This window comes from Solanum verrucosum, unplaced genomic scaffold (genome assembly GCF_900185275.1).
Source record: "Solanum verrucosum unplaced genomic scaffold, falcon-dt-bn FXZP01000147.1, whole genome shotgun sequence".
Taxonomy (NCBI): Eukaryota; Viridiplantae; Streptophyta; class Magnoliopsida; order Solanales; family Solanaceae; genus Solanum; species Solanum verrucosum.
Window position 1 is genome coordinate 3692992 of NW_026020343.1, and position 17591 is coordinate 3710582.

A 17591-nucleotide genomic window follows, 5' to 3' on the forward strand; every position below is an offset into this window, starting at 1 on the left:
TGAAATTGCGAGATGTTACAATATCTCCCCCTTGGGAACATTCATCCTCGAATGAGATTACTCTTACTAGGATAACGGTGTAATATCAAGTTCAAACACCCAACAAGCAAATGCAACAAACAACATGCTCGCTCATAATTTAAAGAGTACTAAGAAGAAAATTAGTACCTTATTCTGCACTTTCTTCGGATTCAAAGAGATGTGGATATCTCTTTTTCATATCCTCTTCATCTTCCCAAGTAGCTTCCTCAACAAATTGGTTCCTCCAAAGGACTTTGACTGATGCTACCTCCTTTGTTCTCAACTTGCAAACTTGGCAATCTAGAATATGAACAAGAATCTCCTTATAAGATAAGATATCCTTGACCCCAATATTTTCTGTTGGTATGATCAATGAAGGATCTCCCATGCACTTCTTCAACATGGAAACATTGAAATACCGGATGAACCGCTGCTAACTCTTGTGGTAGCTCCAACTCATAAGCTACTTTGCCAATCCTCTTGGCTATTCTATAAGGTCCAATATATCGGGGACTAAGTTTCCCCTTCTTACCAAACCTCATAACCCCCTTCATGGGTGAAACTTTGAGATATACCCAATCATCTACCTCGAACTCCAACTCCATTCTCCTAACATCCGTGAAGGATTTCTGACGACTCTGTGCCGTTTTCAACATCTTTTGAATCACTTTCACTTTCTCCATGGCTTGGTGAACTAAATCTGGTCCTATCAACCCAGCTTCACCAACTTCAAACCATCCAATAGGAGATCTATATCTTCTCCCATAGAGAGCTTCATAAGGAGCCATTTGGATGCTAGAGTGGTAACTGTCGTTGTAAGCAAACTCAATGAGAGGTAGGTGATCATCCCAATTCCCTTTAAAATTGATCATGCACGCCCTCAACATATCCTCTAAAGTCTAAATAGTTCACTCTGCTTGCCCATCTGTCTAAGGATGAAATGCGGAACTTAAGTTCACCTTTGAACCAAACTTTTTGGAACGACCTCCAAAACTGTGCAGTAAATTATGCACCCATATCTGATATAATCAAAACAGGGACTCCATGAAGTCTTACCACCTCCTGAATATATAACCTGGCATAATCCTCTGTTGAATGGGTAGTCTTTACCGGTAAAAACTGGGTTGATTTTATCATTCTGTCGACAATCACCCAAATAGAATCATGCTGTATGCGAAACCTTGGTAAACTTGTGATGAAATCCATATTGATCATCTCCCACTTCCATTCGGGAAGTTCTATATTCTGAGCCAAACCACCGGGCCTTTGGTGCTCAACTTTCACTTGCTGGCAATTTGAACACTTAGCAACAAATTTTGCAATGCCCTTCTTCATGCTATTCCACCAATAAACCTCTCTCAAATCACGATACATCTTTGTGGAACCCGGATGAATGGAATATCTAGAGCTATGAGCCTCCTCCATGATCCTTTCTTGAAGTCCATCCACCATTGGTACACACAATCTACCTTGATATCTCAGTACACCATCTCCCCCTTGTTCAAAAGCTAATACTTTTTGCTTATGAACATTTGCCTTCAATTTAAGCAAAATAGGGTCTTGGTCTTGCTTGTCTTTTACTTTTGACACTAATGATGATTCAGCCCCATTCATCACCACTATTTCTTCTTCTGTGAAATTCATGAGTCGGACTCCTAAGCGTACAAGCCTATGCAGATCATTTGCTAACTCTCTCTTTTATTCCTCAACATGGGCGGTACTACCTATAGACAACCTGCTCAAGGCGTCAACAACAACATTAGCCTTACCTGGGTGATAAAGAATACTCATGTCATAATCTTTGAGTAACTCTAACCACTTCCTTTATGAGATTAAGCTCATTCGAACTAAACACATACTGAAGACTCTTGTGATCGGTGAACACATCCACATGCACACCATAGAGATAATGGCCCCATATTTTCAAAGCCAATACTACGACGGCCAACTCTAGATCGTGGGTTGGGTAATTCTTCTCGTGAACTTTCGACTGTCTGGAGGTATAAACTATAACTTTGCTATTCTACATTAATACACAACCCAAGCCAACTCTAGATGCATCACAATACACCACAAAACCTTGAGTGCCATCTAGTAAGGTCAAAACTGGGGCAATAGTCAACCTTTTCTTCAATTCATGAAAGCTTTTCTCACAAACTTCAGACCATTGAAACTTAACTGTCTTCTGAGTCAATTTGGTCAAAGGGGACGAAATAGATGAGAACCCCTCTATGAACCTTCTATAATATCCAGCCAAGTCCAAGAAACTCCTAATATCAGTTGGAGATGTGGGTCTAGGCCAATTCTGCACTGCCTCCATTTTCTGAGTATCAACTTTAATTCCATCATCGGAAACTATGTGGCCCAAGAACACCACAGACTCAAGCCAAAACTCACATTTCGAGAACTTAGCATACAACTCCTTATCTTTCAAAGTCTGAAGAACTATTCTGAGATGACTAGCATGATCTTCTTCATTCGTTGAATAGATTAGTGTGTCATCAATGAAGACGATAACAAACATATCTAAATAAGGTTTGGAGACTCTATTCATAGGGTCCATGAATGCTGTGGTTTCATTAGTCAAACCAAATGACATGACTAAAAACTCATAATGACCATAACGGGTCCTGAATGCTGTCTTTGGGATATCGCATTCCCTTACTCCTAACTGATAGTAGCCTGATCTGAGATCTATCTTAGAGAAACATGAAGCACCCTGAAGCTGATCGAAAAAATCATCCATCCTTGGAAGAGGATACTTGTTCTTAATGGTAACCTTGTTCAATTAACGGTAATCTATACACATCCTAAGGGAACCATCTTTCTTTCTTACAAATAAGATCTGAGCACCCCAAGGTGAGACACTTGGTCGAATAAAGCCCTTATATAGTAGATCCTTTAACTGCTCTTTTAACTCTTTCAACTCTGCTGGTGCCATTCTATATGGCGGAATAGATATAGGACAAATATCTGGAAGAAGATCTATACTGAAGTCTATCTCTCTCTCAGGAGGGACTCCGGGAAGATCATCTGGAAAGACTTCTGGAAAATCTTTTACTACTGGAACTGACTGAATATGAGGTACCTCAACACTTGAGTCATTAACTCGGACTAAGTGATAGATACACCCCTTAGAAACTAACTTTCTTGCCTTAAGGTACGAAATGAAACGACCCTTAGGCACTGCTGAACTGCTTTTCCACTCTAAGACTGGCTCATTTGGAAACTGAAACTTGACTACTCGAGTTCTACAATTAACTGAGGCATAACATGCATGAAGCCAGTCCATCCCAAGAATGATATCAAAATCTACCATGTCTAATTCAATTAAATCAGCCATGGTACTCTTATGATTGACGGAAATGGGACAATCATGATAGACTCTCTCTGCTAGAATAGACTCACCAACAGGCGAAGAGACACTGAATAGTTCTCTAAGTTGCTTAGGAATAGCATCAAAATTCATACCAACATATGGAGTTACAAAAGACAAACTCGCTCCTGGATCTAGCAAAGCATAAACAATAAAGTCAAAGACTTGGATCATACCAGTGATAACATCTGGAGAATCCTCTTGCTCTTGGCGACTGTTGATAGCATATAAGCGGTTTGTTCCTCTGCCAGTACCGGAAGTAGCCCCTTTAGGTGCAATTCTATCTGGTGGAGCAACTGAAGAAAACTGGGCTCTATTGCCCCCATTACCATTTCCCTGCTTGTTCTTTGGACACTCGCATGAAATGCCCAGTCTGACCACACTTGAAATAACTAGTAGAACCCTCACGACAAATACCTGAGTGGTTCCTATCACACTTGGCGTATGCATGAGGCTTACTACCCCGTTGTGCCACGCTACCCTGAGAAGAAGCAGGCTTAGCTTTGAAGTTCTAATTATTGTATTCACCTTTGTTTTTAGGTGCAGGTGCACTAGCAGATGATGGAGCAGGTCCCTTCTGTTTCTATTGGAAAGATGACCAGTTGGCACTACTCTTCTGCTGCCCAGACTTATTCCGTGTCTTGGCTATCTTGTTCTTAAAATCTTCTCTATCCCTTAGCTTCTCTTCCTCAACCTACTGCACATATACCATTAACCTCGATATATACATGTCCCCAATTAGCATTGCAGCCCTACATTCCTTAATCGACAGACGAAACAACCTAGCAACAAACAAGCTCATTCTACTCCTCATGTCCGCAACCATCTCCGGAGCATAACGGGATAGTTGGGTGAACTTCAACCCATACTCATGAACACTTAGCGACTCCTTTTTAAGGGTAAGAAATTCTCGTACCTTATCCTCCTTCAGTTCTCGAGGAAAGAAACTCCCCAAGAAAGCCTCCTCAAAATAGGCCCAACTCGCAGTTGGTGCATCCTCAGCTCTACCCTCTTTCCACTAATCAAACCAGGTCCTAGCAACATTCTTCATTTGATACGCAACTAGTTCAACCCGCTCAACATTAGCAACATGCATAACCTCAAATACCTTCTCCAGTTCATAAACAAAGTTCTCTGGGTCCTCCGAAGGGCTTGAACCAGTGAAACTTAGAGGATTCATCCTTAAGAACTCATGAATCCTTGAAGTATCATCTCATTCTGTCTATCTCCTCTTTGCTTCCCAACCTGGTTAGTCTCAGCCTGACTTAGCATTCTGATTGCTTCCCTGAATTCAACATTGGTAACTTTTCCTTGGGGTTGCACTTCAGGTGCATTTGGTAAATCTTGTTCCTCAACATTGCGTCTAGCAGGACGACCTCTGACAGCTATTCGAGGAGGCATAATTATCTGAAAACACGCGCAAACACGAATTAGAAGGAAACTTTTTAGAGATCAAACTCTAACGCACGAAATGAGTGAGAAATTTTAGTAAATATTGCAGCCTCGTAATTATAGATGTGGCGTGCTTCACACCAATAAATAGGACTCTACAGACACATGTTTATAGAATCCCTAGGACTCTTGAACTCTGTGCTCTGATACCCAGTTTGTCACGCCCCGAGTCTACACCCTGGACGCGGTTGGCACTCGAAGACCATTGCTGGCCCTAAGCGAACCCTTGGCCTGGTTTACTTAACTCAGCGTAAGACAATATTCATACTTATAATGATAAATAACACTTAACTGAACTGAATAATAAAATAACTGAGAATGTTTAAAGGTTAAACATTCAACTTGGCCAAAAGTGGCAACCCAAGTCTTAACAATAAGAAATGATAATGAAAAGACTCAAATGACTAACATCTAACTGTCTATGAAGCCTCTAAAACCACTGAGATGGATGTGGGACAACCCCAAAACATCCTAATGAACTAACTAGAAAGCAGTGAAAATAGATCCTCCAAAATGCAAGGAGGCTCACCTACTGACTCTGAACTGCTCATTGGATTAACGGTGCGCTGGAATGCCGATTCTAGTTACCTATGTTTGCATCATAAGATGATGCAGGACAACTGGAATCGGTACATTGAATGTACGAGTATGCGAATTGGAATGCTAGAACAACATAGGCTTGTTAGGGAATCTGAAAGAAACACTTACCTTTACTATTCTCAACTCATGAATACTTAACTGAACTCATTTCAATATAAAACAGTTTAAAACAAGTGCAATATAAAAAAATCTGTTTAAAAAGATGATGTCAACTCTGTGTATATACGAGGATACAACATAACTCTGAAATGTATGTAAAAATACAATAAATTGATGTATATAAAAATACAATAACTTCTGTGGGAGTTTCTCTAACTGACAACTATCACATAAGACCTATAGTGATGATAGAGTGATCTACCTCACGCTGCCCGCGCATCTTATATTTAGCCAGAGGTATAGGACCTGAACTACTAAGTGGATCCACTAGTCAATTGTGGAAAGGGTTCATCTAAAAAGTATGACCCTTTTCTACCCATGGTGGCTACATGGGTTTATGGAGACTTGAGTTATCTAAACTTATGCTCGCCCCCAATTCGGTGCTCAATACTACTCCCAAAATATACTAGCTCTTATGTTATTTAAAAAAAAAACATACTTCTTATGTGATTTGAGATTAGTGCTCAAAAACTTAGCTCAAAGGCTATCTTAGGAATCAAAGTTTCCTCTCTTGCTTCATTTAGAAAGCGATTACTCTTTTCTGAAAACTAGCCCGAAGGCTCTTTGGAAATCTCAGTTTCTGTTCTTATTTAAATGTGAAAACATTTTAAATCTCTTTGGAAATACTTAGTCCCTATATACTTTTGAAGAAATGAATTTCAACTTTACTCTTTATTGAAATCAAAACGTAAGTCTTAAAACAAGGTTAAAACGTTTGCAAAAGACTTTTGGAAAACTTTATGAACTCTCTTAACTTTGATCTTAACTGCTCTTGACTTGACTCTTAACTGGTTCTTGAATTGAAATATGGATTCAGGGATTGGGATTTGTGATAGGAAAGGTCTCATGATGTTTAAGAATGATTTAGATAGCTAAAAATGAGAAAAGTCACGAAAACACCGTCTTAGAACAAATCCGCGACGCGGAGATGTTTCTAAATAAATGGTGGCGAAATTAAATTTGAGACAGAGGGGTCCACGTCCTCTCTGCGACACAGAGGAAATTTTTATTCACAGAGGGAGCAAGTCCGCGACGCGGACTTGCGTGCCAGATCATTCTTGACTTTTTCCTTCTCCGATTTACAACCCTAATTCACCTAAACTAGACTATTATTCTCAAATTCATTTTAGATTCTGATACCTGGCATATGTACTCAAGAACCTAATTCAAAACAACTCTAAAACTCAACGTAAAGATCTCAGAAACTCCTCAATTCAGCCCAATTCAAGAACAACATTCAAATTCAAGAATACATGTCAAGAACATCAACTTTCAAACTCTTTTAGGACGAATTTCGCTGAACTAAACATGTTTGGCGCATGGGTGAATGAACCCAACGCTATGAAAGACTCACATACCTTGTAAGATGAATTCCTTGGCGAATCCACTGCCAAAATTGATCGTTTTTGGCGAACCTTGAGCTTTTCCTCTCCTTTCTCCTCTTTTCTCTTTTCTCCAAGCCCTAGCATGAATTTTCAATTGACTAGACTGATTTCATTCTGATTCGACCCCTTAATTAATTCACTAAAACGAATTAAATTAATTGGGTAAGGAAAAGACTAATCTACCCTTCAAAATCCGAATTAGACTTTCCTTAACCGCACAACCCAACTTCCAAAGGGGGATAACTCACTCATACGAACTCGGAGTCACGCAAACTCGGCGACGTTGGAAAGATCATTCCAAGCGATTTCCAACCATATCTGTAAGTACACCTAACTCACCTGGAGTTAGGAGTTATGGCCATTTGAAGTTGACCAAAATTCAACTTTTCCTAACTTAAACAAATTTTCAGATTTTCATTCTTTCCAAAAATGACTATTTCCAATTATTAGCTTCTTCCTAGTTATTTAAAATTGCGAGATGTTACACCAGATTAAAGCAGTTTATGTCAACACTAGAAGTGAAAAATAGTCGAAAAAAATGTTTTTAAAAAAACAAAAAAAATCTTTTAGAAAAGAATTATAGTTTGTTCAAGTTAGAATTTTGAGTAGTACAAGTGGTTATTTACAAAAGTTTGTTTGTTATTAAAAGATGTAGATTCAGAGGAAAGTAATGGAGAATTAGATTTAGTTTCTATTGAAGATTAATATTTTGATGATTACCAAATTGGAAAAACAAGTTTTGTGGTAAGTTTTTATTATGTTAAAATAAGTGCTTTCCTCATCATTTAGCAGATGACTTCACCACTCTCTTGGTCTGTATTCTGTTGGTGGAGCATCAACCTTTTAGTTTTACCTTTTATGCATTTATATACAACTAGAGGAGATAGTCCAGTCTCTTTACATTCCACAACTGTATTTTTATCACTATTTTCTTCATCTTCATCGTCTATGAATTCTAAATCTCTAGTTTCAGTGCTATCTATTAAAAATTAGTGCATCTTAAAGTTTTCTTTTACTGTTTTACTTCTACAGTTTACTAAGTCAAATAACCGTTCCTATATTTTAGGAATGATGAGCAGATTAATTGTTTATTAGGCTAGGAGTCTTATTTGTTAGAGTTATTGTAGGGGTTAGAATTTAATGCTTATTTTATATATAACTCTAAGTGCCCGCTGTAAAAGAACAGCGCTTCAATTCAAGCAAAATAAAGTTCTTCTATGTTCCATTTCATGTTCAACTGCTGCATTTATTCTTTCTTTTCTCTGTGTGTGCTTTTGTTTTATGGTATCAAGAGCCAGGTTGTTGGCTTGAACGTTGTTACCTTCTTCTTGTCTATCAAGTTTGTTAAGTCTTGTTGGAGGATATTGAAAGTTGCAGAGAAAAAAGTTTGTGCAGTATGGAGTAAGCAAATGGGGGAAATAGTTCAAATGCACAGTTTGGTGTCGAGAAGCTTGTAGGGACAAACTACAAGTACTAGAGAATGTGTATGGAGGCTTACCTTCAAGGTTAAGACCTGTGGGATCTTATTGCTGGTGCTGAAGTAGAAATTCCAGCAAATACTCCAGAAAATTCAGAACCAGAGAGAAAATAGATCAAATGTGGTAAAACACTCTTTGCTTTGAGAACATCAATTGGAAAAGAGCTCATCGATCATGTACGTGATGTTAGTTCACCAAAAGAAGTCTGGGAAATAGTTGAGAGATTGTTTACTAAAAAGAGCACGGCTAGGCTGCAATTATTGGAAAATAGATTGGCAATCCTAACACAGGGAGGCATGTCTATTTCTGAATATTTCTTACCAGTTAAATATATTTGTGCTGAAATTTCAGAATTAGATCCTGATGAGAAGATTGCGACGATTTCTTATTCGAGGATTGAAGAAGGAGTATAGTTCTTCGTCACCTCCATCGAGGGCTGGACAAAGCAACCTTCAGTTGAAGAATTTAAAAATTTTCTTTCCAACCTAGAGCCATTGGCAAATCAAATGGCAAGAAGCCTTGAACCATATGCAACTCTCTTTTCAAGGGAAAAGAATGAAAATAAAAATGCATCATTGAAAGAAAAAACAATGAAAAAGAATCAAATGGTGAAAAAGCTACTGGTGACAACTTTGATGATAGGAAGTGTTATAGATGCGGTAAAATTGGACACATCAAGAAATATTGTAAAGTGAAGCTCTCAAAAGCAAATATTGCAAGTGATAATGATGGAAATGAGAAACTCAAATGGGAGTAGCGCTTCACTATTGAGGTTACTGAATAGAGGAATGATGATGTTTTACCCGTTCAAGCTCTCTACAATAATGATAGCTTCAAACAAGAATGGATCCTTGATTCTGATTGCTCACATAATGTAACCGAAAATGATTCTCTTATTTCAGAGTTACGTCAACACGAAAGAGAACGAGTAGTTGTTACATAGGATAACTCGACATATCCAGTAGCTAATGAAGGAGTCTTGAAGATTGATGTTCGAGATACAGGGGCTGTCAAGTTGAGCGATGTATTTCATGCTCTAGGCTTGAAGAGAAACTTAGTTTCAGTTTCTCAAATCACTAATTCTGGAAAATATATTCTGTTTGGTCTAAATGATGTGAAGATTATGGACAATGTGAAGAATATATCTACTGATGTTGTTCTTACGGGTGAAAAGAAAGGTTCGTTGTTTGTCATGGTAGTAGGGGAAGCTTATGTGAAGAAGACAAGTCAAACAGATAGCACAACAATTTAGGATGCTCGACTGGGGCACTTGGGATACCAATTGTTGCGGCAAATCTGTTCGAAGAAACTGGTGGATGGTCTACTAGCTCTACAAAATATTCATGAAGATGTAGTTTGTCAAGGTTGTCAATTTGGAAAATCACACCGTCGTCCATTTCAAAGATCAACAAATTGTAGATCCACTATGTTTGAGTTGGTTCATACAGACTTGATGGGACCAATAAAAACAACAAGTTATAGTGGTTTTCGGTATGTCATGGTACTTGTAGATGACTTCTCAAGATATACATGGGTGAAGTTCTTGAAAGTGAAGGGTGAAGCCATTTCAAAATTTGCTGAATTTAAAACTGTCGTGGAGAAGGATTTTGAGGTAAAAATTAAATGCTTGCGTAGTGACAATGGAGGCGAATATATGCTTGATGTATTCTTTAAATACTGCTATAAGAATGGTATTTCGAGGCAAATGACATGTCCAAATACCTCCCCCCCCCAACAAAATGGTGTTTCCGAAAGGAAAATAGCTCATCTTGTTTCTACAAGCCTTTCCTAGTTGCACGATAAGAATCTACCTCGAGAGCTTTGGGATGAAGCTATTCAATGCGCGTGTCACGTGATAAGTCATTTGCCTCCATGGCTAGGTAAAGAAAGATCCCCTTTTGAAATTCTATATCATGAAAAGCCAAATGTAAATTATTTTTGGATATTTGGTTCAACTTGTTATGTTCATATTCCAAAAACTAATCGAACCAAACTTGATCCGAAAGCAAAGAAGTGTGTCCTTGTTGACTATGATTCATATAGGAAAGGGTGGAGGTGTATGGATCCTGAAACCAAGAAACTAGTCACTTCCAGAGATGTCGTGTTTGACGAAATATCGTCATACCATTCTGCCTAAAAAACCAGCAATCAAGAAACTATTCTTGATGGTGATCAAGAGAATTTTGAGCAGCTTCCTAAGAGCAACTTGCAGGAACCAAATAATGAAGGAAGCTCAAATTCAGGTGATGTTTAACGACAAACTGAAAGGAGGTCAACAAGGGAGAAAAGACAACCAAGTTACTTCAAAGATTATGAGGTACAGTTGAACTGCTGCTCTATTTCGTCTTGCTTCTTTACAGGAGTATTGGATGAACCATTAAGCTATTAAGAAGCCAAAGGTCATCCCAAGTGGAATGTAGCTATGCAAGAAGAAATTGATGCTTTGAACAAAAATCAGACATGGGAGTTGGTGTCGAAGCTTGAGACTTGCGAGTTGATCATTTGCAAATGGGTTTATCGTTTTAAGAAAAACTCGGATGGGGATGTCGACAAATACAAAGTTCGACTTGTTGCTCGTGGTTTTTCTCAAAGTTATGGGCTGGATTATGATGAAACATTCAGTCCAGTTGAAAAAATGGTAACTATTAGAACAATTTTTTCTCTTGCGACATCTATGAATTGGAAGTTGTGGCAGCTTGACGTAAAGAACGCTTTTCTTTATGGATAATTGGATCGTGAAGTGTTTATGGAGCGGCCAAAATGATACGTCTCTCTGCAGTATCTTCAACATGTTTGTTGATTAAACAAAGCGTTGTATGGTCTTAAACAAGCACCACGTGTGTGGTATGGGTAAGTTGCCCAATACTTTATCTTTTGTGGCTTTAAAGTTTCTGATGCAGATTCTAGTTTATTTTTAAATCAGAATCAAATGTGCACATGATGGTCTTGTTATATGTGGATGACATGATCATTACTGGATAATGAAGTTAAGATTTCTATGTTAAAAAATGATCTTTCAGTTCGACTTGAAATGACGAATTTGGGGGAAGTGAGCTGTTTTCTTGGTCTGGAAATTGAAAAAACAGATCAAGGATATTTTGTTTCTCAAAAGACATATGCGAGGAAACTATTGCAGCATTTTGGTATGGGGGAGTCGAAAGAAAAGCCAACTCCAATGGAACCACATCTCAAGTTGATGAAAGCTGAAGGAAATCCATTAAAAGATGCCAAAGAATTTCAGCAACTTGTTGGTAATTTAATTTATTTAACTATCACAAGGCCGAAGATTTCTTATTCTGTTGGAATTGTTTCTCAGTTCATACAAGAGTTTTCTTTTACTGTTTTACTTTTGCAGTTTACTGAGTCAAATAACTGTTCCTATATTTTAGGAATGATGATCAGGTTAGTTGTTTATTAGGCTAGGAGTCTTATTTGTTAGAGTTATTGTAGGGGTTACAAGTTAATGCTTATTTTATATATAACTCTAAGTGCCTACTGGAAAAGAACAGAGCTTCAGTTCAAGAAAAATAAAGTTCTTCTATGTTCCATTTCATGTTTAACTGCTGCACTTATTCTTTCTTTTCTTTGCGTGTGCTTTTCTTTTACTCTCCACCACCTTATATTTCTGAATTTGAAGAGTGATGATGTTCAGTATGTGATTTCTCCTTGCTTCTGACTTATATAGATTTGTCAATCTCCGCAGACTCCTCATGATTCACCTCTTCATTCTTCCTAAAAAAAGCAGCAAATGCATTCTCAGTATTACTGCCTTTTTTCTATATTGCTTTGTTCTTCAATTCCCTGATGACTTTTTTTTTGTCTCTTGGTACATTCCTGTTGATGGGATTCCAATATCTCCGACTTACTTTCCTCATTCTAGGTGCAATTTCTTTGATATGCTTAGAATTATTATATCCTTCTTGATCCTATTCTGTCTCATTATCATTATTTACATAAGCACTCCCCCAGACTTCTACAAGCTTCCTCATCATGTCTTTGTACCTAACACTGTTTGCAATATTTGGGCATCATATCGTATTTTATCTTGATCCTTTCCTTGCTTTCTCATTATTAATCTCCATATCCACTTGCTTAGGAAAATCAAACAGAAGGTCCACCTGCACCTTAACTCTCGCACAACTAGGCCTAGTTTCATTGATTGTAGCCATATCTAATTGTAAAGGTTTTCAAATCGCAACTGCTACTGAAGACAAAACTTCTTTCACAAATTAGGTGGGTTTTAAATAAGGGAACAATATTCATGGCATAGCCTGTGTTGTCTCCTCCTCAACTTTAAATTTAGCATCATATATAAATGGTCATGGTATATGAGTATCCGTCCTTAGTATAAGAATATAATTTATCTCGATTCCTACTGGGTAAAGATAATTTTTAGTGGGTATCCTGTCATGTAGACAAAGCCAAATGAATATTTACTCTTGTTTGGACATTTGAGGTTCCAAATACAATTGTAGTCGTGGTATATGAGAGGTTCTATAGATTTTTTATTTTGGAGTAACTAATAGACTGACTTAATTGTTAGAGTACCTTCTATACTTTGTTCCAAACAACCATATCGTTCATGTTTACGTTTTGTGAGACATAGGTACAATTTAGAAGGTTGTTAATGGATTCAGGGAGTATACTCTTTTAGGGTAAGGGGTACTTGAATTCGTTATCTAATTGTCTTAGTAGCCACTTGTTGAACCAGAAGGAAGTTGCATTCCAATTTCCGATAACCTATTCCATATAATTCTTGTCATATGTTCCATCCTGAATCAGATGTCTCCACACTCTTGTGGAATTTCTTTAGGTGAGTGTGGCTATTAAGGGATCCTTTGGCATATTTGTTGATCAGAATTGATGCCCAGAGAGATGTTTGGTGTTGAAAAGCTCCGTAGGCTACTTTGGCTACAAGAGCCATATTTTTTGTGCTTGCTTGTTGAACTCCCAACCCACCCTTCATTTTCTGTAGGGTAACTTTTTCCCAGTTTATCATTGCAATTGTGGATTTGTTATCATAATAAATTTCAGTTTCTTTCTCTTGCTTCTGGTAAAGATCAACAGAAATTCTTCGAAGCCAAATGCATTGATAAGATGAAGAAGTTATTGCGACATACTCTGCCTCTAAAATTGAGAATGTTGTCATTATTTGTTTCTTTGAACTCCATGTTATTGTACCTGATCCAAGGCTGAAGCATTTCCTGAAGTCACTTTTTATCATCCATTGAGCCTCCAAAATGAAGCTTTGATGGATTGCTTGCTAACCTTTAAATGAAACCAATAGAGTGTGAATTTTTTGGACGTGTATGTGATAAATAAATCAAACCTCAAACAAGACTTCTAAAACTTCTTGCATTGCCTTGCCCATTACCATATTCTTTCTGTTGCAATTTTTTATTCATATTCATGGATGTTGCAACAAATTTAGAATTCAGCCGACCAAATCTTTTAAGAAGGTATGATGCATATTTCTTTTTCAAAACCAAATACTCCACCATTTCCTCGTTTCACCTCAAGCCCAAGGAATTAATGCAACAAACCCAAATCAGTCATATCAAATCTACTCATCATACTAGATTTAAATTCATCTACAATAGAGTGAGAGCCCATATAAATTATATTATTATCATAGAGGCTTACAAAAAGACTCTAGTTTTTACCTCACTTCCTTAAGTGCAAATTAGTCTCACTTTCACTTGTTTCAAGCCCATTTTGAATAAAACAATAATTGATATTGCTGTATCAAGCGTGTGGTACTTGTTTAAATGCATAAAGTGCTTTCCTTAAATGGTACACTTTTTCCTCTTGGCCACTGATTTCGAAACCTTGAGGTTGAGAAACATAAACTTCCTCTTCTAGTTCACCATTCAATAAAGCTGACTTAACATCGAGTTGATAAAGTTACCATTCAAATTGAGAAACCAACACTAAATTGTTCTTACCATTTCAAAATGAGAAAGAAATGTCTCTTTAAAATCAATAAGTATCCCTTTGCAACAAGTCTTTCCTTATGTTTTTGTACACTTCCATCTACCTGATCCTTTGTTTTATATATGCACTTTTGTAATGATCCTCCAGGTCATTTTCGTCGTTTTCCAATGTATTCAGTGTTTAGAGATTTCCTATTGTGGCCACCAGTCATTTATGACTTACTACGACTAATATTCTGGTCATCGGGTCGTTCATTTGGTTGTTATGCATGCTTTCCTATTTTGGAACTTCTAAATTTTGAATGGTTGACTTTGGTCAAAATTTCAAGTAAACAACCTCGGAATATGATTTTGATGATTCCGTTATCTCCTAACCATTGACTTGGTCTTAAAGGAGCTTTGGTGTGGGCCTCGAGACTTCTGAGCTCATTTCAAGCTATCTTATGGATTTTGGCTTAAAATGGATCTTGGGTGTGGTGACTCACTTTTTTCGAGATGACATATGTTGGAAGTTTCGACATATCAGTTGAATTTGGAGTGTCAATTTTTGCGGGGTAGCATAGGTTGGTTGCGTGCAAGGGTTTTTAACCAATCCGAGTGGAGTCCATTGAGACTTAGATCATTTGGCTTGTGCACTCTTTTGGTGCATCCACTCAGGTGGCCCTGGCACCGCTTAAGCGATAGCTTCTTTAGTGGCCAAGGTGCCTCTTAAGTAGGGATGACAATGGGGTGGTGCGGGGCGGGGGCGGGGGAGAAGGAGGGGGAGGGGGCGGAGGCGGGGGATGGGGTGGGGGAGGGGTGGGGGAGGGGGTGGGGTGGGTTGAGCTTAACCCACCAAGTTTTTAATCCGCCTCACATAACGTTTTTTTGTTCATTTTCAACCCGTCCCACCCCGCCCCGCATAGACCCGCTCCATATGAACCCGCCCTGTATAATTTTTTTAATATTTTCTTTTTCTAATTAAGTTTGATACTAAGCATAAAATTCATAAAAATAAATTTATGTTTCATTAAGTAGTATTAATTTATTAGGAAAATGACTTAAAATTTTACTTTTTAGAGGTCAATTGGGAAAATGAAAGAAATTGTATTATTTTTTACTGAACTGTTTTCATTTACTATCTTGAATATCTTAGTAGCTTTAAAGAAGTTATCTTAATAAATACTGCACTAACACTTTATAACATGTAAAAATTTAAAATTAAGTTTGAACCCACGTAAAATCACATATACCCGCAAACTGCCCCGCCCTGCATTAGTTTTAAAAAAACCCACTTCAACCGGCCCCACACAACCTTAAACCCTCCCCGCCCCGCATAGCCTTAAACCCGCTCCACCCCGCTGATAACGTTCAAATATACTTCTTGAAATGAAATATAAACGATCGTATGCAATATATTTACCCAACTATGAGTCGGCGTTGATCCCGCAGAGAATATGGAAGAATATGGTCAATAGCAAATATTTAACTCGATAGTCATTATATAAAAATGGGGGGATTTAAATTGAAATAAAATAAAAATAATAAACAAATAGCTTTGAACTAAGTATTTATTTATATTCAGATTAATTAAAATAACTAGGAATGTGTTTCCCATAAGTTCATAACGCGGTAATCCTAATAATAGTAATCATTTTCTAGTGTATTACATGCAAAGTAATAAGTTAAGTATCTCTAATTCCTTGGTCTGGCAACTAGAGAATTTTACCCCACACATTGGTCCGGCTACGTGTGTATAATTTACTAACTCTTACCTTTACCTCATATTAGACATCACATCGATGTTTGGCTTAGTTATTACTTTGCACCAATCGACACTAGACTATTAGATAGTATCACACTAAATCTATGTTGATAAATCTTTTCTTGTTGCTTACCTCCTTGGTCCGGAAAGGAGCAACAAGGCGAGTTCTAACGTTGCGCACCGTTAAAAAGACTTCTAGACGAAAGAATTATCAATGCATATTTCAACACTATTCAAGATTTACTTAGTTTCATACTTTGCTAATCGCTTATGGTTCCCACAACCCTAGTTATGAAAGTTAGCTACTCATTATCTCAAAAACACAATCAAAATTTATTAAAATAAATATGCTTATGTTAATCATAAAAAGTTAAGAACAATAGCTAAACTATCTTTTATTAAACACGAATACAAATAAATAATAAAGGAGAAGAAAGAATAAACCACAATTCTCTGGCCTCCACGACGGCTCTTCCAAAGTTTCTAAGCTAGAAGAAAATTTATATTGTGTATTGTATCTTGGTTCTTGGCTTCCCTCAAGAATAATTTTTCATCCCCTATTTATACATAGAGAAACCTAAATAAAATAATTGAGTTCAAGACAAATTAGGAAAACAAAACCCAATTAAATTGGGTTTGCACTGTACGCGTGATTTCTCCAAATTGTTGGCGGCGGAGGAGCACCGGTCAGCTTACACGTGGCAGCAGCAAGCCTAATTCAAATTGAATTGGCGTTCAACTTTGCACCATATATAGGAATATATTATTTTAATAAATTTAATCCATTATGTTGTCTGCTTGATTTCATTCTTCAATCTTTCATTTTTAATTCGTTTTTAGCTCCAAACTTCTTCGTTTTTCCACCCGTTTAATCCTACAAATAAAATATACTATTTAGCACAATTCATAAAATTTATGCTCGTAAAGGACAAATATAAATAATAAATGTGAGGCATATAATGATTAAAAATATGTATTTTGGCCTCACATCACCCGCCCCATTGCCATCCCTACTCTTAAGCGGGGCCTTCTAACTAATAGGGGCTAGTTGCGTTAGTGCACTAGCTAGCCTATCTTAGGTAGTTGTCACTTAAGTGTCCAGGGAGTTGCTTTACCGGGCCTCCAATGTGAGCCTTGCTGCTTTAGCGGTATGGGTGCCTCTTTAGCAGGGCTGCTTAAGTGGCCAGAGTTACCGCTTTAGTGTCCATTGCTTGTAGTTAAATCCCAAAATTAGTTCATTGCTCAACAATCTAAATTCAGTATCTTTATCTCTAGATCTCCGTTTGATCTCATATTTGGTGCATATTGTTAGAAATTGTTGGAGCATCACGTTGGAGTCATCTGGATTGTGTTGGGGTCTCATTATTGAGGTAAAATATCATCCCGAAAGCCTTCCATTGACCTTGAAGGGTTTTTCATGAATTCTGATCTCGTGAGACTATT

The 17591-nt window shown here is 37.5% G+C and overlaps 2 protein-coding genes across 2 annotated transcripts in view; both read right to left on the bottom strand.

Moving 5' to 3' along the window:
* Nucleotides 1-17591, bottom strand: part of LOC125837375 (probable protein phosphatase 2C 10) — a 1808044-nt gene that overhangs the window by 1128393 nt on the left and 662060 nt on the right. The gene's annotated exons all lie outside the window — the stretch shown is intronic.
* On the bottom strand, nucleotides 170-4577 carry LOC125837408 (uncharacterized). Its single transcript, XM_049516540.1, is given in 7 exon segments — nucleotides 170-412; nucleotides 507-950; nucleotides 1300-1527; nucleotides 3563-3693; nucleotides 3815-3878; nucleotides 4107-4179; nucleotides 4426-4577. Coding segments are annotated over 7 exon segments (1335 nt in total).